At 36.9% G+C, this 25,281-nt stretch overlaps 1 protein-coding gene across 2 annotated transcripts in view; it reads left to right on the top strand.

The window, feature by feature from the left end:
* Nucleotides 1-25,281, top strand: part of FAM117B (family with sequence similarity 117 member B) — an 83,497-nt gene that overhangs the window by 19,279 nt on the left and 38,937 nt on the right. For both annotated transcript variants that reach the window (XM_057746623.1, XM_057746624.1), the window contains exon 2: nt 21,059-21,210. In XM_057746623.1, coding sequence (XP_057602606.1) covers nt 21,059-21,210 — 152 coding nt within the window. The remainder of the gene's footprint in view (nt 1-21,058; nt 21,211-25,281) is intronic.

Below are 25,281 nucleotides of genomic sequence, written 5' to 3'. Positions count from 1 at the left end.
AGTAGAATTGGTGAAATTCTGAATGAGAAAGAGCTTAGATAGATCTCTCCACAAGGATGAAATGCTTTCAGGATATATTTTCATAATCCTTTAATTTTTAAATTGTGTCTAGAAATAATTTAATAATTTAATATATTGCTTCCCACAGAATTCACCATATTGGTAGGAAAGCTGTAGTCTTGTAGATTATAAAGACATAGTTTAGAAAGTTAACTTTGCATGGTGTTTTAGTTTGGTTTTCTCCAAAAGAAGATCCAGCAACAAGGACTTGTTTGGTTGATTCTAGGAAGGGGTGTTGAGGAAGTAGTGAAGAGCTAGGGAAGGGACAAGAGCCAATAAGAAGGCATTAATAAGAAGAATACCAGAGTGGGCAACTGGAGCTCAATCCTGTTAAGCACTTTTTTTGTTTGTTTGTTTTTTGTTTGTTTGTTTTGGGTACTCAGTCTTTATTTTTTTCTTCAGATCTTTATTGGAGTATAATTGCTTTACAATGTTGTGTTAGTTTCTGCTGTACAACAAAGTGAATCAGCTATATGTATACATATATCCCCATATCCTCTCCCTCTTGAGCCTCCCTGCTACCCTCCCCATTCCACCCCGTAAGTCATCCCATCACCAAGCATGGAGTTCATCTCCCTGTGCTATGCAGCAGCTTCCCACTAGCCATCCATTTTACGTTTGGTAGTATATATGTCAGTGTTACTCTCTCACTTTGTCCCAGTGTCCCCTTCCTGCCCTGTGTCCTCAAGTCCGTTCTCTATGTCTGTGTCTTATTCTTGCCCTCCCACTAAGTTCATTAGTACTGTTTTTTTAGATTCCATATATGTGCGTTCTGCTAAGCACTTCTGATAAATCATGTAGAACATACCTCAGGATTGTCTCATTGAGGGAATAAGGAAGCTAGCGTATTTGTCCACCACCTGTTGTCCCTCAGTGATTGAAAGTTTTAGGGATGTTAACTTCTAGCCACTTCCTGCCTGGCCTGCTACCTAGTTGAGCGTGTTCTTTCATTTAGAGAAAGCTCTTAGGCAGAGAGGGACAAATGGTTGAGAATGGTCCAGAGAACTGTCCATAGAAACTCCAAGTGCTCTCCATAGTGGCTGTGAGTGGATATGGGTACGGCATTGATAGATTCAGCTGTAGATGGTGAAAGATACTGTATATCCTCTGTTCACCATGTGGACAGGAGAAAACATGGAGAAGGGATGCCTGTTCTTATTGTCAGCTTTGAGCATGTCATTTCAGTCTTAGCATATGGCCAGAACCAGTTACATGGCTCCAGCCTAACTAGAAGGAAGACACTGTCTCTGACCCATTTGGCAATGAAGAATTTTTGCTCAGCTGTCAAGATTTCATTAATTTTAATGGTGGTCTCCAAGACCCATGTTACATTTCTTTTTCCTTAATTGATTATTGAGCATATATAATTAACTACTGTTTATTTATGGATACATCACAAACAGTAAGAATAAAGAGCAGTTACTTAGTTATTCACAAAATTGAAGATTCTTACCTTATCATTAATTTGGCATCCAGCAAAGAATTGCAGCAGAATTTCTTAATTTCCTCTTTAAAGTTTTGTCTCCACTTGGTATATGTTTCAAAAGAGTTATTCCAGTGGCTGATTTATTCCACGTGAACAAATGGTAGCAGTGTGTAGGATGAAATGGTGGGAGGGCGAAGCTGAAGGCAGACTAGATTGATGCAGTTGTCAAAGCAAGAAGTGATGAAACCTGAAATTAGGACAGTAGTAACGGGTATGGAAAGGAAGGAATGATGAGAAAGGTATTGTCTTGGTGAATCTTACAGTTTTTGTTTGGGAGGGTTTACAGGAGAGGAAAAGGTTAAGTGATTTTGGGAGGCCAATAGTGCTTCTACTTTAAGGTCTTTTCAAAAGTTGCACTTTTCTCCAGTTGGATCACTCTTCAGATACTCTTTCCTCTCTCCTGTGTCTGTTCAAGGGTCTTTAGCCAAATGACACCAGACCAGAAAGGCCTTCCCTAACTTCTGTATAAAATGGCAACCTCAAAACACTTCGCTCCCCGGCTCCTTTGCCCTACTTTTCCGCTATTATTAGCATCTAACATATGTTGGTTTTATGGTCTCACTTTCCCTATTAGAATATGTTTTCCAATGGCAGTGACCTTTCTCTTGTTCATTTCTGTATCTATAATAGATATTCAATAAATGTTTATTGAATGAATGCCATGGAAGGTAGCAACACAGAAGGATGAATAGAGAAGGTATTAGAAGTGATAGGTTTAGAATTGCTTCGTAGCTCACCTGTTTAGACATATATGGCAGACAGTTCTAAAGTTATGTCTTAAGCAAGGGATAGAGAATTTAAGCTAATGGTGTGGATGTTAACAAGTGCAACATGATGCATATACTGATTGGTATTAAAATTCCAGGTAGCTTTTGAGATATGAAACTTAGGTTCTTTTTAAAAAAGTTTTTATTGGAGTATAGTTAATTTACAATGTGTTAATTTCAGGTGTACAGCAAAGTGAATCATACACACACACATATATATATATCCACTTTTTTTTTTTTAAGAATCTTTTCCCATATAGGCCATTACAGAGCATTGAGTGTGTATATGTCAATCCCAGTCTCCCAATGTATCCCTCCCCCAACCATGCCCTGGTAACCATAGTTTGTTTTCTACATCTGTGACTCTCATTCTGTTTGCAGATAAGTTCATTAGTACCCTTTTTTTAGATTCCACAAATAAGCAATATCATATGATATTTGTCTTTCTGTGTCTGACTTCACTCAGTATGACAATCTCTAGATCCATCCATGTTGCTGCAAATGGCATTATTTTGTTCTTTTTTTATGGCTGAGTAAAACTTAAGTTCTGTTTTCTTTTTGTATCTTATTCCTTTATTGTCACTCCTTGAAGACTGAAATTAAGAAGTGTTTATTGGTTACAAAAGGATCTGTTTCTTTTAATTTTTGAAAAAAGTTGTTTGCAAGAAAAGTGTAAGACTGCAGTGGAAGCGCAGAAAGGAGCTGTGGCATGCTTATGAACTAAGGTAGCATAAACTTTGGTTACAGCTGGCTGATGTTGTGAATGCTAGAGGGCTAAGTCCTTGCTTCACTACAAAGAATTTCCGCTTACTGTTTATTTTGGACTTGAATTTAGTGTAAAAACGTTGCTAGTGCCTGCTTTAGGGTGATTAATTAAAGGCCAGTTATTCCTTCTACTCCATTTCTTAAAGCTTTTACTTTCTATTCCTTCATGAAGAACCTTCTTTAAAGGCTTATGTCTTTCTCACTTCCTATTCATGCCTTGGACTATATGATGTGACTACTACCTGTTGACTTTATTGACATGCCTCTTGAAAGGGAGTACAGTGTCCTCTACATGCTAGGTGTTTTATGTGTTTTTTTCCATTTGATCCTCACAGCAATCCAGAGGCAGCCTTTTCCCCAAATTTCTTTTTGCAGGACCCTGAAATGTTCTTGTTTCCCAAGATACCTTTCAGTACCCACTTCTCTTATGCTTTATCAATTGTTTATGTACCAATGGCTTTAAACTGTTTATACACAGATTACTTCTAAATTTCTCCTTCTGACACAGAACACTAGATACACTCTTGTGCACACACTAGAGTGTAAAACTGCCTGCTAAATCTCAATTTAATATTCTACAGCTGTATCAAATTCAGTGGGTCTGAAACTGAATTATATCCTAGTTGCCTGAGCCTGAAACTTGGGGAAGTCATCATAATGCTAGTTGCTATTTACTGTGTCTGGGCTCTGTACATAAGCATTCTCATTTAGTCCTCACAACAACCCTGTTTATTTTACAGATGCACTAAGAGAAGTTTAGAACAGTTAAGGAACTTAACCGGTTGGCAGTACAACAGATGGAGTTAGATTTGAGTAGAATATGTATAGTTGCAAACTCCATGCTTTATCCATTCTGCTGTACTTTTGGTCCCCCTCCCTTCAACATGAACACAGCATACACAGACACCCCTAAGAGTATCCAGTACTGCTGACCTCTTGAGTTGCTCTGAAATATTTCATGTTTGTTGATTCTGGTTGCCTTGCTTACTTGGATTATTGCTATTAGCCACTTGATAGATCTTCCTGACTCAGTTTCTTTTACATCCATACTGCTGTCAAAAAATTTCTTCTAAAATGCTAATCTGATTATGTCATTTCCCTTATTGCCTTCAGGATGAAATACTTGGCAGAGCATTCAAGACCTTTTCTGGTCAATGCATGGTCATGTTGCATGGTCATTTTGTTTCAGGTACATGTAGGTCCTAGAGCTATATTTCACCATTCTTTTTTGTTCTTTTGGCATGTCCTTTCCTTGTTCTATCACTGTCAAATTCCCAATTTTAAGAGTTGGATCAAATGCTACCTTCTTCACAAAACTTCTGCTTTTCTAGGTATTTCCTCCCCTCTTGGGTATCCTCATTTGTGATCACTAGTGCCATAGTCAGACCTCTTATAGGTATGATCTCTTGTAGGTAGGCAGCCTCTGAGATGACTCCTAGTTGGTCCCACTTCCGGGTGTTCCTGCCCTTGAATGTGAGCTGCACCTAGTAACTCAATTCTAACAAAAGAATACAGCAAAAGTGATGGGATGTCACTTCTGAGATTAGGTTACCAAAATACTGTCATTTGCATCTTGGTCTTCCTCACTCATGCTCTGTTTGTTGGGATAGCAACTGGCTATATTTAAGTAGTCCTGTGGAGAGGCTCAAGTGGTAAGAAACTTGATGTCTTTTGCTAACAATAGCCAGCGAGGACCTGAGGTCTGTTCTTAGCTGTATGAATGAGCTTGGAAGCAGATCCTCCTCTACTTGAGCCTTGGTAACTGCAGCCCCATCTGACACCGGATATATGCCCAGAAGTGGGATTGCTGGATCACATAGTAACTCTATTTTATTTTTTTTTTAAAAACCTCAGTACTGTTTTCCATTGTGACTGCACCAATTTACATTCCCACCAACAGTGTAGGAGAGATCCCTTTTCTCCACATCCTCTCCAGCGTTTGTTATTTGTAGACTTTTTAATGATGGTCATTTTGACTGGTGTGAGGTGATACCTCATTGTACTTTGATTTGCATTTCTCTAATAATTAGTGACGTTGAGCGTATATTCATGTGCCTTTTGGCCATCTCTGTGTCTTCTTTGAAGAAATATCTTCTGTCCATTTTTTGATTAAGTTGTGTGTTGTTTTTTGTTTTTTGTTTTGTTTTTTGGGGTTATTGAGTTGTATGAGCTGTTTGTATATTTTGGAAATTAAGCCCTTGACAGTCACATTGTTTGCAAATATTTTCTTCCAGTTCATAGATTATCTTTTTGTTTTGTTTATGGTTTCCTTTGCTGTGCAAAAACTTAAAAGTTTGATTAGGTCCTGTCTTGCAGTATTTACTCTGTTGTATGTACTTAATTATCTGTATTTCTCACTAGGCTGTGAGTTCTGTGGAAGGCCTTCTAATGTGAAAGTTTAGATCTTACAGATCTGCAATCAAGCCTTGGTTCTGTCTCTTACTGTGTAATTGTAGTAAGTTACTTAACTTCTCTAAACCTCAGTTTCCTCATCCAGAGAATGGGATTAATGATAAACTCCTAAAGATTGTGCATTTCAGCTTTTGTGTTCACTACTATATCACCATTACCCAGAAGAATCTGAGCTCATAACAGGTATTGAATCAATGAATTGAGTATCTTTACTTCAGAGTGTTATTTTGTAGTTTAAATGAGGTAATACATGGGAGCAATTAGCACAATGCCTGATATATATTAATTGCTCAATAAATGCTAGTTTTATCTAGGTTTTTCATTTTTTCTTGTTTTTCATTTTCATTTTTTCCTCATTATTTATGTAATTTTATGTACATCAAAAACTGTTCCATGCATAAAACAACTCACTAAGCAAAAGATTTGTTTATAGTTCTGGATGATACATTAGGAATCACTTGAGTTTAAAGTGTAATTACTTGGACATAAAGTGATTTCTGCTTCTTGCCATGAGGAAAAACAGTTTCTGAATTTAACCTCTTATGGTAAACAATGAGAAAATTGGACAAAAGATATCAAATAGCTATTTTTAGATATTGGACAACAGGCAGTGTAGGAATGTGATTCCTAAGAAAAAGGAAACAGGGCATGGTGTCTTGTTTAATTGATGAGTTAGAGACTGAAGTTCAGAGAGGTTGAAGTGGTTGAAAATTGCTGGACAGAGCTTCAAAGAAGAGGAAGCTAAATAGGAAAAAGTTCTAGAAGTCTGCATAGGGGTTTCCTTTAGCCTTTGCTAAAAGAGTATGTAGAATGTGTGTATATAGAATAACTCTCTGAGGCTGGGCAGGGATTGCCTGCGGACCCACAAGTTGAATAATTTCTATAGCTGGGGGGTTGCTCAAGCACAGGCCAGAGTGGTGAGACATTTTTGACCATCCAGGATGTTCAACAGAGGCCCCCAAATATCCATGCCTTAGTAGTAAGGCTAAATTAGCCTAAAGTAATGTCTACCTAAAACTTATAACAAACCTCAAAGATCAAGCTGATCCACAAGTTACTTAACTGACTTTCAAAACAAGGCTCAACAATCTTTAAAGGAAAATAACAAAACCCAGGCACTTAAATGTATAACACTGTGCACAGCATTCATTAAAAAGTTACTAGAATCAGGAAAATGTCAACACCAGGAGAAAACTTAAGGCAGCGAAAATAGGCTAAGAACAACAAAGAAGATAGACTTAGCAGACAAAAACTTTTAAATAGACATTATAAATATGCTCAAGAATGTTCAGAGATTTAAAAGAAAATATGAATGTAATAAGAAAATGAAAATATTACAAACTAAATGGAATTTGTAGAGATGAGAAATACAATAAATGAAATGAAAAATTCACTGATTGCAATTAACAAGGAATAACAGCACTTTCTTATCTGATGAAGAAAAGATCAGTGAACTTGAAGAGGTAGCAATAGAAATTACCCAAAAATTAAACACAGAGAAAAGAACAACTGAAAAAAAAAAACCAAAACTGAACAGAACTTTTGTGATCTCAGAGACAATGTGGGTGTAATTCTACTCCCAGAAGAAGGAGGAGGGCAAAAAAAAAGTTTAAAGCAATAGTGACTGAAAAATTTCCTAACTTTATAAATACTGTAAACCTAGTCATCCAAGAATTTCAATAATTTCAAGCAGAGTAAACATAAAGATGACCAAACTAAGGCACATTGTAGTCAAATGGCTAAAAACTAGTGCTAGAGAAAAAAAATTTTTAAAGCAGGTAGAGAAAAATATTTTATTTAAGAGGAACAAAAAAAAGTGATGGCACATTTCTTGCCTGAAATATCAATAATATATAGCAGAAATAATGGAATGACATCTTTAATGTACTAGAAGATAAGACTGTGGGGACTTCCCTGGTGGTGCGGTAGTTAAGAATCCTCCTGCCAACGCAGGGGCACGGGTTTGATCCCTGCTCCAGGAAGAGCCCACATGCCATGGAGCAACTAAGCCCGTGTGCCACAACTACTGAGCCTGTGTGCTGCAACTACTGGAGCCTGCACACCTAGAGCCTGTGCTCCACAACAAGAGAAGCCACTGCAATGAGAAGCCCGCACATCACAACGAAGAATAGCCCCCGCTTGACGCAACTAGAGATATCCTGCGTGCAGCAACGAAGACCCAGTGCAGCCAACAAATAAATAAATAAGTAAAATTTAAAAAAAAAGATAAAACTGTAGACCCAGATGGGATTTTATACCCAGCAAAAATATCCCTCAAAATGAAGGCCAAATACTTTTTCACAGATACAAAATCTGAGAGAATTCGTTGCCAGCGAATTTGAACTACAAGAAATATTGAAAGCAGTTCTTCATGTGGAAGGAAAATGATAGCAGATTAAAACTTGGATCTACACAAAGGAACAAAGAACACCAGAAATAGTAAATGAGTGAATTAAAGACTTTTTTGTCATCATTTGATTTATTTAGAAGATAATTGCCTAAAGCTAAATAGTAACAACATATATGAATGTTAAATGTATACATAAAATATATGACAACAATAGCCCAAAGGACAGGAAGCAGCAATGAAAACATCACAGTCCTAAGGGTCTTATGTTATACGGAAAGTGATATAATTTTATTTGAAGGTAGACTGTGTGATAAGTTAAGATACACATTGTGTAACCCTAGAGCCACCAAAAAGTAAGATATATAGCTCATGTATCAATAGAGCATATGAATCACTAAAATACTCAAGCCAAAATTACTTCGGAAAAGAGGGAAAAAACATAAAACAAGTGGGACAAATAGAAAGTAGCAAGATGGTTGATTGGTATGACTATATCAGTATTAAGTGGTCTAAGCACTTTAATTAAAATGCAGATTGTCAGACTGCATTTAGCCAAGAGCAAGATCCAAATATGTGGGCTAAAGACTTGATAAAGAAACAGGTAGGTTAAAAGTAAAATGATGGAAAAACACGCACTGTACAAATGAACACAAGAAAGCTGGAGTACTGATTACTGTTTGGGTCAGTTCATCAAGAAGGTATATTCTGAGTGTATGCTTTCATTAGTAAAGCTTCAAAATTCATGAAACAGAGGTCAGCATTACTTACCTAGAACTGATAGTATAGGTAGATAGAAAATTAGTAAGCAGTTAGAAGACTTAAGCAGCATTATCAACAAACATAACCTAATTTTCATTTTTAGAGCACTCAACAACAGCGTAGTACACATTCTTTTCAACTGCACATGGAACATTCACCAAGACAAACCATACGCTGAGACATAAAATAAGTCTCATTAACTTTAATAAGAATGAAATCATATAGAATATGTTCTCTGGTCAAAAGAGAGTGAAATTAGAAATCTGTAACAGAAAGATATATGGAAACGCTCCAAAACATTTGGAAATTGAAAAAACATTTGTAAATAATCCATGGGTCAAAGAATCACAAGCAAAATTCGAAAATATTGATATTTTGAACTGAATGGCAATGAAAATGCACCATGAATTTTGGGGGATATAGCTAAGGGAAATGTATAGCTTTGAAAGATGCTTTATATTAGAAAGGAAGAAGAGTCTAAAGTCAATAATTTTCTAAGCTTCTCCCTTAAAAAGGTAGAAAGAGATGAGCAAGTTAAACCCAAGGTAAGTAGAAGGAAGGAAATAAAGATAAGAGCAGAAATCAGTGAATTTAGAAAACTGTTACAGTAATAGAGAAAATCAGTGAAATTAAAAGCTGGTTCTTTGAAAGGATAAATAAAAGTGATGAGCCTTTAGTTAGACTGATTAAGGGAAAAAAGATACAAATTACCAATGCCAGGAATGAAAGAGGGGATATTACTACAGATACTATATAAATTAAAACCATAATAAAGGATCATTGTGGACTTTATGCCAGTAAATTCAACAATTTAGAGGAAGTAGACAAATTCCTTAAAAGAGACCACCAAAACTGACATGAGGTGAAATAGAAAGTCTGAGTGTCACTTTATCCCTATATCAAAGAAATTGAATTCATAATTTAAAACCTTCACTTGAAGAAAATTCCAGGTCAAATGGCATCAATGGTGAATTCTATCAGGCTTTTAAGAAATAAATAATACTAATTGCCCTTAAACACTTCCAGAAAATAGAAAATAACATTTCCCAACTCATTTTATGAGGTAATATTACTCCAATAGCAAAGCCATACAAAGACATTGTAAGAAAAGTACGACAGTATGAATACAAACACGAAACTCCTTAACAAAATATAACAAGTTGAATCCAGGAATATAAGTGTAAATATGATGATGATAGATCATGACTAAGTGGAATTTCTGCCAAATATACAAGTTTGGTTTAGCAGTAAAAAAAAACACAAACAAAACCCCAGCAGTATATGGTCAATCTTTATTATTCGCAAACCATATTTGAAAATTTTTCTACTAGTGAAAATTTATTTGTAACTCCGAAGTCAAAACTTAAAGTGTTTGTGCAGTCATTCACAGACATTCATGAGAAGTTTGAGTCGCCCAATGCATACATTCTCAACTGGGATCAAAGCAAGCACTCTGCCTTCTTTCAGCTCTCATGCTGTAAACAGCTACCCTTTTCTCAGTCTGTTTTGTGTTGTATTTTTCTCATTTTTTCCTTTTGTTGATTTTTTTCTTTAAAATGGCCTCCAAGTGTAGTGGTGAAGTGCTGTCTAGTGTTCCTAAGGACAAGAAGGTATTGTGTATCTTACAGAGAAAATATATATTAGATAAACTTTGTTCAGGCCTGAATTATAGTGCAGTTGACCATGATTTCAATGTCAATGAATCAGTCATATATATTAAATAAGGAGTCTTTAAACAGAAATGCACATAAAACAAGTTTATGTATTGACTGGTTGATGAAAATGTGATCAGAGGCTTGCAAGGGTCTAACCTTGTATTTCTCCTAGCAGTATTTGTTTCAGGGTTCACGACAACTTTATAGACTATAACCACCACAAGTAATGAGAATCAGCTGTATTTAACCCTGTTACCCAAGAGCAAAGATAGAAAACCATGATTTTCTCAGTTTATGCAGAATGTGTATTTGACAAAATTCAACATCTTTTTCTGTTAAAAACTCTCAGAAACTAGGACTAGAAGAGAACTTTGTAACAAAAGACAGCTTTATTATGTTATATATAAATGTATAATGTAAGCCTACAGCTAACATCTTTATTTCTTTACTCATAAGATCAGAACAGACCAAGGATCTCAGCTCTCATAATTGCCATTCTGGTCCTAAAATTTATATGAAAAAATATATATAAATTTATTTTTACTATTAAATCTAAAATTTATATGAAAATGCAAAGACCTAAAATTTATGTTAAAATGCAAATAGTCAAAATAATAGTGAAAAATAATACAGTTGGCAGTCTTATACTGTACTGCCTGTGAACGGAGAGATCAGTAGAACAGAACATCTAGAAATAGCCCACACATTTCAATAAAGATTCAACAAATGGTTCTGTAACAAAGGGGAGAGGGGATAATCTTTGGCCCTTTCCTCAAACTATACACAAAAATGAAATCTAAATAGATCAAAGATTGAAATTTGAAAGCTAAAGTTGGTAAATGTCTAGAAGAAAACATAGGAGCATATCTTCTTAATCTTAGGGTAGGCCAAAGATACAAAGAACTATTAACACACAAACTATATTAACAGAAGTAGTTGATAAATTGTATAATATTGAAAATAAAAATTGCTTTTCAAAAAACATTATTAAAATGAAAACACGCCTCAGACTAGGCACAAATGCTCGCATACGTATATTTGACAAAGGGCTTGCGTCCAGAATACATGAATCCAGTTTAATAAGATAAATCACCACATTAAAAAAGGGACAATGGATTTGATCAGACACCTCATCAAAGAAGATATATGAATGGCCAAAAAGCACTTAAAAGTACTCAGTCTCATTGGTCATTGGGGAAAGGTAAATTAATGCCACAGTGAGATACCTTTACACATTTACTAGGATAACTAAAATGGAAAAAACCTCACAATACTAAATGTTGATGAGGATATAGCTGCAACTCTTGGTTGGAATGTAAAATGGTACAAGTTTGGAAAACATTTTGGCAGTGAATTAAAAAGTGAGACCTACTACCCTTTGAACCCGGCATTTCCACTGTTTCCGTAAGAGAAATGGAAACAAAAAGATTTGTACAGGAATGCTTCGTTTTTAATAGTGAAACACGGGAAACAATCCGAATGTCCATCAACAGGCTATTGGATAACCAAACTGTAGTATATTGCATTAGTTTGGGTTCTCCAGAGAAACAGAACTGATAGGATATACAGTATGTGTCATATGTGTATCAATATATATTTCCATCCTATTGACACGATAGATAGCTAGCTAGCTAGCTAGATAGGAATTTATTATAAGGAATTGGCTCATGTGGTTATGGAGGCCAAGATGTCCCACCACCCACGCAATCCACAAGTTGGAAACCCAGAAGACTCAGTGGTATAGTTCCAGTCTGAGTCCAGGGGCCTGAGAACCAGGAGAACTGATGCTAGGTCTGAGTCTGAAGGCAGAAGACCAGTGTCCTGGCTTGGCGGTCATGCAGGGAAAGAGCAGATTTTCCTTTACCTAGCCTTTTTCTATTCAGGTCTCCTATGAATTGGATGAGGCTCATACACGCTGGGGAGGGCTGTATGCTTTACTTAGTCCAGCAATTCAAATATTAGTCTCTTCCAGAAACACCCTCCCAGACGCACACAGAATAATGTTTAACCAACTATCTGGACACCTGATGGCCTGGTCAAGTTGACACATAAAATTAACCATCACATATTTCCATACAATGGAGTACTCTTCAGCAATAAAAAGGAATGAACTGCTAATATACAAAAGGGTGAACCTCACAGGCATTGTGCTGGGTGAAAGAAGCCAGACACGAAAAAGTGTATGCTAAATCTTGCCCTGTCACTGGGTTCATCAGTACCATTTTTTTTTTTAAGATTCCGTATATATGAGTTAACATACAGTGTTTGTTTTTCTCTTTCTGGCTTATTTCACTCTGTATGACAGACTCTGGGTCTATCCACCTCATTACATATAGCTCCATTTCATTCCTTTTTATGGATGAGTAATATTCCATTGTTTATATGTGCCACATCTTCTTTATCCATTCATGACGGGCATTTAGGTTGCTTCCATGTCCTGGCTATTGTAAACAGTGCTGCAGTGAACATTATGGTATATGTTTCTTTTTGGATTATGGATGCAGATACAGAGAATGGACTGGCGGACACGGGGTTGGGGGGGTGGGGGGCGAAGGGGAAGCTGGGATGAAGTGAGAGAGTAGCATAGACATATATACACTCCCAACTGTAAAATAGATAGCTAGTGGGAAGTTGCTGTATAACAAAGGGAGATCAACTCGATGATGGGTGATGCCTTAGAGGGCCAGGACAGGGAGGGTGGGAGGGAGTCGCAAGAGGGAGGGGATATGGGGATATATGTTTAAATACAGTTGATTCACTTTGGTGTACCTCAAAAGCTGGTACAAGAGTGTAAAGCAATTATATTCCAATAAAGAGCTTAAAAAAAAGATATTTAGACTATCAGCAAAAACTATGACAGGCAGTAATAAATATATAAAAAGATGTGCAAGATCTTGATGTAAAAACTATAACATACTACTGGAGGGCAGAAATAAAACCCAAAATAAATGGAGAAAAATATTGTGTTCATGGGTGAATGACTCAGTATTACTAAGATCACAGATGCAATTCCAAAAAAAAAAAAAATCAAATGGGTTTCTTTTTCAATCCTGACAATCATTTTCTATAATTTATATGGAAGAGCAAAGAGTAAAGAATGGCAGTGATGCATGTGAAGAACAGGAAGGAGGGGGGAAAAAGTGTATGCTATATGATGACATTTATGTGACATTTTAAAAAAGGCAAAACTAACCTCTGACACAGAGCAGGTCAGAGTTTATCTTGGCCCAAGGGTGCAGAGGTTGACATCAAAGGGACATGAGGAATCATTTTAGGGTAATGACAATATTCTAAATCTTGATTGTGATAGTGACTAAATGGGTATGTTTGTTTCTTAAAGCTCTTCAAAATTGTACACTAAAAAAGGATTAATTTTATTTTATGTAAATTAAACCTCATGTTTAACAAAAGAATTAGATTTAGATTAGATTTTTAAAAAAAATTTCTATTGGAGTATAATTGATTTACAATGTTGTGTTAGTTTCAGATGTACAGCAGAATGAATCAATTATACATATACATATATCCACTCTCTTTTAGATTCTTTTCCTATATAGGCCATTACAGAGTATTGAGTAGAGTTCTCCATGCTATACAGTAGGTCCTTATTAGTTATATATTTTATATACAGTAGTGTGTATATGTCAATCCCAGTCTTCCAATTTATCCCTCCCCCCTACTTACCCCGGGTAATCATAAGTTTGTTTTCTACATCTGTAACTCTATTTCTGTTTTGTAAATAAGTTCATTCATACCCTTTTTTTTAGGATATAAGCGATATCATATGATATTTGTCTTTCTTGTCTGACTTACTTCATTCAGTATGACAATCTCTAGGTCCATCCGTATTGCTGCAAATGGCATTATTTCATTCTTTTTTATGGCTGAGTAATATTCCGTTGTATATATGTACTGCATCTTCTTTATCCATTTCTCTGCTGATGAACATTTAGGTTGCTTCCGTGTCCTGGCTATTGTAAATTAGATTTTTGAATTTAATTAGATTTTTTTTAAAAGCTCCTTATTAGAATATAATTGCTTTACACTCTTGTACCAGTTTTTTTTTGTTTGTTTTGTTTTTTTATTTATTTACTTATTTTTGGGGGGGGGTACACCAAGTTCAGTCATCTGTTTTCATACACATATCCCCGCACTCCCTCCCTCCCTCCCTTGACTCCCCCCCCACCCTCCCCGTTGTACCAGTTTTTGAGGTACACCAAAGTCAATCAGCTGTATTTATACACATATCCCCATATTCCCTCCCTCCCGTGACTCCCCCCCACTCTCTGCATCCCGGCCCTCTATGGCATCATCCATCATCGAGTTGATCTCCCTTTGTTATACAGCAACTTCCCACTAGCTATCTGTTTTACAGTTGGTAGTATATATATGTCTATGCTACTCTCTCACTTCATCCCAGCTTCCCCTTTGCCCCCAGTAATTAGATTTTTAAATGTCTAGACCTTTTTTTGATACCATGTCTATACAAAATCAGTTTGGTTAAATTACTCATTTAGTGCTTATTAGGGTTAATTTGTTAATTTGGTACTACTGTGCCTGCATTAGTTATTCGTTATGTTATCTGTTAATGTTTCATTGAAAACTTAATTGGGGACTTCCCTGGTGGTGAAGTGGTTAAGAATCTGCCTGCCAATGCAGTGGACACGGTTCGAGCCCTGGTCCAGGAAGATCAAGCATGTCACGGAGCAACTAAGCCCGTGCACCACAACTATTGAGCCTGTGCTCTGGAGCCTGTGAGCCACAACTGCTGAAGCCCGCACATGTAAAGCCCATGCTCTGCAACAAGAGAAGCCATCACACTGAGAAGCCTGCACACCACAACTGGAGAAAGCCAGCACACAGCACTGAAGACCCAATGCAGCCAATAAATAAATAAATAAAAATAATAAATTAAAAAAAAATTTATGGAAACACATACTTTTTTCCTAAATTTCCCTAAACAGATTATAAAGAAGTTCTCATGTAAGTTTATCATTTCAAAACATAATTTTTAGTCTTGAATATTTCATTATGTATTTTCCATCAGTTTCCAAACCTCTGATTTTGGGTATATTCTTTATGATTTTTACTCTTGCAAATGTTATGAATGTCTTTGAATTTAAAGCTCTTTTCCACATTTGATTATTCTATTTACATGCCTAGATAGAGAGTTGAGTCAAAGAATATGAATTTTTAAAATATAGGTAGTAAGTTCACATGTAAAATTTAAAAGGTATAATTGAAAAGACAGTGAAATATCTCCTTTGCACCTCTCTGTCTGCCAGCCATCTAGTTCCCCTTTCTGGAGGCAGCCATTGTCATCAATTTTTTATATTTCTTTCCAGAGACATTTTAAGTGTATGTACAGGAGGAGGAAGTTGAGACAGTGGATAAATAGCTATATACTCTTATAATCATACTTTGTGTACTAATCATACCATGTGTACTATTTAAGGTAAAATCAGTTACATTTAATTTTCCTAGAATTTAATAAAAGGAAGCTAAAATGAAATCAAAGGAACATCCTTCAGGTTAAATGTTTCTTGGGAATTCCCTAGTGGTCCAGTGGTTGGGACTCCGTGCTTTCACTGCCATTTTCACTGTCGAGGGCCTGGGTTCAGTCTGTGGTTCGGCAGCCAAGATCCCTCCTGCAAGCCCCAAAGCACGGCCAAAAAAAAACAACAACAACACTTCATCAGAAGGAAAGATCTCTATAAGATTAGAAAAAGATTATGATTAATATTTTTTAAAATACTAGTAATGTATAAGAGAAATATAAATTGCCAGTAAAATGAGTATTTTAGAACTCAACAATTGAAATGCAAATAAAATGATATTTTTAATTTTGGGGAAGGTTGGGAAAAATTGATAAAATGTACTTCAGAATGTGGGCAAATGAGAATCCTTCTTTTAAAATATTTAATTTTTGGCTGTGTTGGGTCTTGGTTGCAGCACACAGGATCTTTTATTGTGGTGTGCAGGTTTCTCTCTAGTTGTGACCCACATGCTCAGTTGCCCCCTGGCATTGTGGGATCTTAATTCCCAGACCAGGGTTCGAACCTGTGTCCCCTGTGTTAGAAGGCAGATTCCTAACCACTGGACCACCAGGGAAGTCCCACAAATGAATATTATCGGGAGGGCAGAATCCTTTCTGGTGGAAGGCAATTTGGCATTGTGTATATATCCTTGGATATAAAATTTGATGTCTAGAAATTTTTTCATGAAGATAATTAAGCATAAAAAGATATATGCTTGCCACTGACAGTGTCCCATCAATATGGAATTAAGTTATGATATATCTGTTCAATAGGACACTATACAGCTATTAAAAATGGTGATGTAGATTCATATATATTACAGTGGAAATAGGTCATCAGCATGCCCTTTTTCTTTCTCGACAATAAGTAAGCATGCCTAATGAGACCGCATTTATATAAAATTGTATGTGTGTGTAAATGTAGACAGATTTCAGGAAGTAAGTACTCATTAAATGGTTATCTCTGAGTGGTGGCCTATTGGGATTTTGTGGGTTTTTTTTTTTTAAGTACTGTTTGATTTCTTTATACTGAATATTTATCATTTTTATACCTGAAGAAGGAAAGGTTTTTTTTTTCCCACTTTCCGAATGAATGAGTAGGTCTAGTTTATGCCTTTTGCTTGTTAAATGACTTTGTGGATAACAAGAAATACAGCTTTTAAGCCAGTACCTGATTAAGTTCTGCAAATACCTAAATCTAACAAGGTCTGTAGAACCTTTGTAATGTAATACCTACGGTCCATGGTTTGGGTTGCTCTACTGCTGCCATTGAAGTTACTCAGTTGGGCTGGTGCAGATAGTTGGGGAGTTCTAAACTCCAGAGCCCAGGGCATTGACTGAAAAATTTTTTTTTTTTTTAATAAATTTATTTATTTCTTTATTTTATTGGCTGTGTTGGGTCTTAGTTGCTGCACACGGGCTTTCTCTAGTTGTGGTGAGCGGGGGCTGCTCTTCGTTGTGATGTGCAGGCTTCTCATTGCAGTGGCTTCTCTTGTTGTAGAGCACGGGCCCTAGGCGCGTGGGCTTTAGTAGTTGCGGCACATGGGCTCAGCAGCCCATGTTCATTAACACATCCATCACCTCACATATTTATCTTTTTTTGTTTGTGTGAGAGAACATTTAAGTTCTACTCTCTTAGCAAATTTTACTTATACAGTATAATGTTATCAACTGTAGTCACCATGTTATACATTAACACCTCGTCTTATAGCTGAAAGTTTATACCCTTTCATCAGCCTTTTCTTGTTTCCCTCATACCTCTGGCAACCACTTTTCCTACTCTGTTTCTATGAGTTTGACTTTTCAAAAAAGATTCTACATATAGGTGATACCATGTAAGTGATATCATGCAGTATTAGTTTTTGTTGATTTACTTTGGATTAACAAAAGAGTATCTGGATTTGCCCTTGTTGATAGAAGATAGAGAGATATAGATAGAAGATAGAAACATTGAAGTCATTCTCTTCTCTGCTTGTATGTCAGGTGTTATTTTAACCATTCGGTTGGAGGGAGGTAAAATTCCTGGCCTTAAAAATCTCTCTCCTGGAGCACTGGGACAGTCTAGAGACCATTTCAATGAACTGTGCTATGACAACACAAAGGAGGGCTTTTGATCTAGATGTTGATGTGTTTCTTGGGTTTAGGTGGCTGTTCAAGGAAGAGGAAACATTTGAACTGAATTTTGAATTTCAGTTCAGACATCCAGACTGAAGTTTGAAAGATTAAACGTGAATTAGCCAAACCCAGGAAAGGGATCTGAGGGTAATGTAGGTAGAGACAGAATGCCTGTAGGCATGCAGGGCTTGGCACGTGTTGGGAGCTGCAAGTCGTTCAGCATGATTGGAATTTGAGGCAGTGCAGGCAAGAAAGGAAGGCTGGGAGAAGCCAGATCGCGAAGGGTCTTGTCAGCTGTCAGAGTTTCTTCTGGACTTCGTTGTAAATACAGCCTTTGTTCATTAGGTTGGGATTCTTTGAGTCATCTTTGACTCTTTGAGGCTCCTTCCCTTCCCTTGAACTCCCTCATAATTAGGCACCAAATCTTGTCAATTTTGGGAACTTGGATTGAAATGGAATAATGACAAGCTAGATGTAGACTCTGTGTTCTTTATGGAGGCTGTAAGTTAATCTTTTTAATTTTTAGGGCTTAGTGCTAGCTCACAATCCCTTAGAAAATGTTAAAATGAAGGGAGTTCAAAAGAGAAAATGTTTAGTACTAATTTTTACATGTGACCATGTATAACTTTTTTTTTTTAATAAATTTATTTATTTACTTATTTACTGGCTGCGTTGGGTCTTCATTGCTGCACGCGGGCTTTCTCTAGTTGTGGTGAGCGGGGGCTACTCCTCATTGTGGTGGCTTCTCTTGTGGAGCACTGGCTCTAGGTGCATGGGCTTCAGTAGTTGTGGCACACAGGCTCAATAGTTGTGCACGGGCTTAGTTGCTCCACAGCATGTGGAATCTTCCTGGAGCAGGGATGGAACCTGTGCCCTCTGCATTGGCAGACAGATTCTTAACCACTGCGCCACCTAAAAGTCCCCATGTATAACTTTTCTGTTCTCCGTTTTGTTATAGAAAACCTGATAGTCTTAGGAGGCCTGGCTGAAAAGTCAACACTTGGATAATTTAAAATCTTGAAAATGGATTCAGACCTGTTAGTAAGATCTGTTTGATTAGTGCACTGGTGGGTGACTGAAGCAATGTTATAGCCAGGGAAGAAAAGTGCCAGACAGCTTTTAATAATTTGATTTTTTTTAAGCTCTTTATTGGAATATAATTGCTTTACACTCTTGTGCCAGTTTTTAACAATTTGATTTTAATGAATATACACCAGTTTACATAATGTGTATGCTTTTTTTTCTTTTTCTTTTTCTTTTGTGGCCAAGAACAGTCTTTTTGTGACTATCCAAGTACAGATTAACTTTTTAGTTAGAGGAAAAGTCGTAAACATGTATATTTATTGCTTTTCACTTATCACAGTTAATAATGTGGGTACATGTCTTCCTTGAACTTGTAGATATGTACTGCATTTATTTTGTATTTAACTATAAAAGGAAGATTGTATGCAGAAATGGTTAGAATTTGCAGCAGTTAGGTAATGTTGTAGTGAAATAATTGTGCTATTTTGAAAACAAATTATGTATCTGAGGCATATCTTGTGAAGCAACTTTTGTGTTATCAGCAACACAGCTGCTAAAACCATTATCTTGGTGGAATTGAATCTCTTGTTATTTGGGTCACATAACCAGCACCTGAACTTTTATATTTGTAACTATATAAGACCCTTAATAAGAAATAATGTAATATAAGTAGAAGAGAGGTGTCTTTTCATATATGGCCTTAAGAAGAACAAGGTATTTGTTATTACATAGAGCTAGAATGATAACATTATAATATTCTAGTCACGTATGTATTATGTTTAATATTTTTAAACCTCTTAATTTTTTAATTTTTAATTTATTATTGTTGTTATTATTATTGGATGCACCCCATGGCCTGTGGGATTTTAGTTCCCTGACCAGGGATCAAACCTGCGCCCCCTGCAGTGGAAGCACAAAGTCTTAACCACTGGACTGCCAGGGAAGACCCTTAATGTAATTTTATTATTTTTAAAGCATAAATTAGCTAAGTCTATTGCCTTCTCCCTTCGGGGGGGGGGGGGATAAAAAAGGAGGTGTGAGGGTGTTTCTTCTACATCATCTCTAACTTCCCATTATCTCTAGTTTTTTGTTTGTTTTGTTTTTAGTTTTGGCTTATAGCTAAATACATATCCTGTAGCTTGAAATGGAAAATACATTTGCATATGTGGCTTCAAGTATAGCTCCTATAGGCTGGTTAGTATGGTTTCTTACAGTCTGTTTATTGTAACAAAAACTCATTAAGATATGTGCCTTACAGAGCTGATTTTTTTAAAATTTGTTTTTAATTTAATTAATTTATTGGCTGTGTTGGATCTTTGTTGCTGCGTTGGATTTCTCTAGTTGCAGTGAGCAGGGGATACTCTTTGTTACAGTGTGTGGGCTTCTCATTGTGGTGGCTTCTCTTGTTGCAGAGCACAGGCTCTAGGTGCGTGGGCTTCAGTAGTTGAAGCACGTGAGCTCAGGGTTGTGGCTTGAGGGCTCTAGAGTGCAGGCTCAGTAATTGTGGCACAGGGGCTTAGCTGCTCTGTGGCATGTGGGATCTTCCCGGACGAGGGCTTGAACCCGTGTACCCTCCACTGGCAGGCAGATTCTTAACCACTGTACCACCAGGGAAGTCCCTCTATAGTGTTTTGACATTGTACAATCCACTGCTGTTATACAGATTTCTTCAGTTTTACTTATACTTATTTGTGTGTGTGTTGAATTCTATAATGATTAATCTCTTTTGTATGTTTGCATATTCACCACCACAGTCAAGATACTGAATAGGTCCCTATCACCAGGGTCCCACGTGTTGCCATTTTATAACACCTGGTTCTCTCCTGCCACTTCACTTTCCCTCCCCTATCTATTAGTGGACCCCTGGCAACCACTAATCTTTCTTCCATTTCTAAAATGTTGTTATTTCAAAATGCTGTACAAATGAAATCATACAGCATGTAACCATTTGAGATTGACTGTTTTTACTTAGTATAATTCCCTGGAGATTCATCCAAGTTTGTGTGAACCAATAACATGTTCCTTTTTATTAACCACATTTTATATTTAAGTTAGAGAACCTCTACATAGTTTCTACTTTGTTTCCTTCCTAATATATTTTTAAAATAAATGTATTTGTCTTAAACCTAGGTGACAAAACAAGACCGCCTTCCTCCAGCCCCTCTAGCATCATCCGCCGCACCTCCTCCCTGGATACACTTGCTGCTCCGTACCTTGCAGGGCATTGGCCTCGTGATGGTCATGGGCAAGCTGCTCCTTGCATGAGGGACAAGGCCACACAGGTAGGTTTATTATAATTCTTATGTTGAAGTGTTTCACTCTGAAACCATTTCTCGTAATATTATTTGTTCTACTCTCTGCTCAAATTCTTAAAACATTAGTGTATATTAATATTATCTGGGAGGCTTATCCAAAGTGCAGTTCCCCAGGCTTGACCTTCAGATAGTCTCTAGTAGGTTTTGGATGAGGCTTGGTATTATACATTTTAAACAGTACCCAAAGTAATTTCGATACAGATAATTTATGGACATACAGATAATATATGGGCATACTTTTCTCCCACTTACTCTTTTAAAAACTTTTTTGCCTTATTGCTTGTGGGATCTTAGTTCTCCAACTAGGGATCAAACCTGATCCCTGGCAGTGAAAGCGCAGAGTCCTAACCACTGGCCCACCAGGGAATTTCCCTCCCACTTAACTTACTCTTTATAGTTAGTTTAGAATATCACAGTATATTTAATGTATGGAATTTGGACTTAAAAATCTGTTACAGTAAAGATTACTTTAGGGACTTCCCTGGTGGTCCAGTGGCTAAGACTCTGCATTCCCAATGCAGGGGGCCTAGGTTCAATCCCTGGTCAGGAAACTAGATCCTACATGCCGCAACGAAGAGTCTTCATGCTGCAACTAAAGATCCCGCATGCTGCAACTAAGTTTCCGCATGCTGGAATGAAGATCCCACACACGGCAACGAAGATCATGCATGCCACAACTAAGACCCAGTGCAAACAAACAAATAAATAAGTAAATATTAAAAAGAAGGTTACTTTCCAGCCTTATATTTTTGTGCTCAAAAATCTTCAAGTGTTGCAGGATGGAGATTATATTACATTGCTGACAGAGTCTATAAATGTAAATATCCCAACAAAAAGACTCTGGAAGCAAAGTTTCATACTTTTAGATTTATAAAAAGTTTCAGTTAAAAGGATCTTAAGAGACCATTTGATCTACCTCCTAGTCTTACAGATGAGGAAGCTGAGGTCCAAGATCATAAAGCCAGTTGATGACTGCATCTCAGTTGGGTGTAGTTTCTGTCATAGCAACTTACTACAATTATAATTAATTAAATGTTTGTCTAATCATTTATTTAATGTTTCTCATATTCATTAAATGGTGAGCCCATGAAGGCAGAAACGGTATCTGGCTTGTCCATTGCTATTTTTTCATCCCCAGGACATAGTACTGTACCGGATGAAATAAACACTCAGGGAATATTTGCAAAGGATTGAATGAGCAGAGCGGTTAAAGCTTTATGGCTAGTGAAGAATGAAAATCATTTAAAGAGTTAAAAGATTCTTTACTGATTGTTGAAAATCAGCTAAGGTACATCTTGATTTAGACTTCAAATTTACATCACTGTTGGTTGCTTGATCTCAGCACTTTTGTGAAAGAACATCCTTTTACAAGACCAAGTAAACACACTTTGCAGTGGTTTTTGGATTTACATATTGGTTTCCAGAATTTCAGATGTTCTTGGTGGACTTAGTTTGTTTTCTGTTCTGATACTGAGCCCCATTGTTAGGGTAGATGCTTGGGATTTGAAATTACCTTTAGGGTTATACTCCAGTTGCAACTACAGAAATGAAAATGCAGAGTCTGTACTCATCAAAAGCAATGAATCTTTTCCAAAATTGTGACTTTTTTTTTTTTTTTTTTAATTATTATTTTATTTTATTTTTTTGGGGGGTACACCAGGTTCAATCAACTGTTTTTATACACATATCCCCATATTCCCTCCCTTCCTTGACGCCCCCCCCTCGATTCCCCCCCACCCTCCCTGCCCCAGTCCTCTAAGGCATCTTCCATCCTCGAGTTGGACTCCCTTTGTTATACAACAACTTCCCACTGACTATTTTACAGTTGGTAGTATATATATGTCTGTACTACTCTCCCGCTTCTTCTCAGTTTCCCCTTCACCCCCCGCCCCCTCCCATACCTCGAGTTCTCCAGTCCATTCCCTGTATCTGCTTCCCTGTTCTTGTCACTTGAGTTCATCAGTACCATTTTTAGATTCCATATATGTGAGTTAGCATACAATATTTGTCTTTCTCTTTCTGACTTACTTCACTCTGTATGACAGATTGTAGTTCTATCCACCTCATTACATATAGCTCCATCTCATCCCTTTTTATAGCTGAGTAATATTCCATTGTATATATATGCCACATCTTCTGTATCCATTCATTTGTTGATGGGCATTTAGGTTGCTTCCATGTCCTGGCTATTGTAAAGAGTGCTGCAATAAACATTATGGTACAAGTTTCTTTTGGGATTATGGTTTTCTTTGGGTATATGCCCAGGAGTGGGATTACTGGATCATATGGTAGTTCTATTTTTAGTTTTTTAAGGAACCTCCATATTGTTTTCCATAGTGGCTGTACCAACTTACAGTCCCACCAACAGTGCAGGAGAGTTCCCTTTTCTCCACACCCTCTCCAACATTTGTTGTTTCCAGACTTTGTGATGATGGCCATTCTGATTGGTGTGAGGTGATCCCTCATTGTGGCTTTGACTTGCATTTCTCTGATGATGAGTGATGTTGAGCATCTTTTCATGTGTTTGTTGGCCATCTGTATGTCTTCTTTGGAGAAATGTCTATTTAGGTCTTCTGCCCATTTGTGGATTGGGTTATTTGCTTTTTTGGTATGAAGCTGCATGAGCTGCTTGTATATTTTGGAGGTTAATCCTTTGTCCGTTGTTTCATAGGCAATTATTTTTTCCCATTCTGAGGGTTGCCTTTTAGTCTTGTTTATGGTTTCTTTTGCTGTGCAAAAGCTTTTAAGTTTCATGAGGTCCCATTCGTTTATTCTTGATTTTATTTCCATGATTCTAGGAGGTGGGTCAAAAAGGATGTTGCTTTGATGTATGTCAAAGAGTGTTCTGCCTATGTTTTCCTCTAGGAGTTTGATAGTGTCTGGCCTTATATGTAGGTCTTTAATCCATTTGGAGTTTATTTTTGTGTATGGTGTTAGGAAGTGTTCTAATTTCATTCTTTTACATGTTGCTGTCCAATTTTCCCAGCACCACTTATTGAAGAGGCTGTCTTTTTTCCATTGTATACTCGTGCCTCCTTTGTCAAAGATAAGGTGCCCATATGTGTTTGGGCTTACTTCTGAGTTCTCTATTCTGTTCCATTGATCTTCCTTTCTATTTTTGTGCCAGTACCATACTGTCTTGATCACTATGGCCTTGTAGTATAGTTTGAAGTCAGGAAGCCTGATTCCACCAACTCCATTTTTCCTTCTCAAGATTGCTTTGGCTATTCGGGGTCTTTTGCGTTTCCATACAAATCGTAAGATTTCTTGCTCTAGTTCTGTGAAAAATGCCATTGGTAATCTGATCGGGATTGCATTAAATCTGTACATTGCTTTGGGTAGTACAGTCATTTTCACGATGTTGATTCTTCCAATCCAGGAACATGGTATATCCCTCCATCTGTTTATGTCATCTTTGATTTCTTTCATCAATGTCTTAAAGTTTTCTGCATACAGATCTTTTGCCTCCTTAGGCAGGTTTATTCCTAGGTATTTTATTCTTTTGGTTGCAATGGTGAATGGGAGAGTTTCCTTAATTTCTCTTTCTGCTCTTCCGTTGTTAGTGTATAGGAATGCAAGAGATTTCTGTGCATTCATTTTGTATCCTGCTACTTTACTAAACTCATCAATGAGTGCTAGCAGTTTTCTGGTAGAGTCTTTAGGGTTTTCTATATATAGTATCATGTCATCTGCAAAGAGTGATAATTTTACTTCTTCTTTTCCAATTTGGATTCCTTTAATTTCTTTTTCTTCTCTGATTGCTGTGGCTAACACTTCCAAAACTATGTTGAATAACAGTGGTGAGAGTGGACACCCTTGTCTTGTTCCTGTTCTTAGAGGGAATTCTTCCAGTTTTTCTCCATTGAGAACAATGTTGGCTTTTGGTTTGTCATATATGGCTTTTATGATGTTGAGGTAATTTCCTTCTATGCCCATTTTCTGGAGAGCTTTTATCATAAATGGATGTTGAACTTTGTCAAAAGCTTTTTCTGCATCTATTGAAATGATCATATGGTTTTTATCCTTCAATTTGTTGAT

This window comes from Hippopotamus amphibius, chromosome 8, assembly GCF_030028045.1.
Source record: "Hippopotamus amphibius kiboko isolate mHipAmp2 chromosome 8, mHipAmp2.hap2, whole genome shotgun sequence".
NCBI classification, from domain to species: domain Eukaryota; kingdom Metazoa; phylum Chordata; class Mammalia; order Artiodactyla; family Hippopotamidae; genus Hippopotamus; species Hippopotamus amphibius.
Note: the sequence above shows the minus strand (reverse complement) of the source record. Positions and strands in the feature narration are given on the sequence as shown.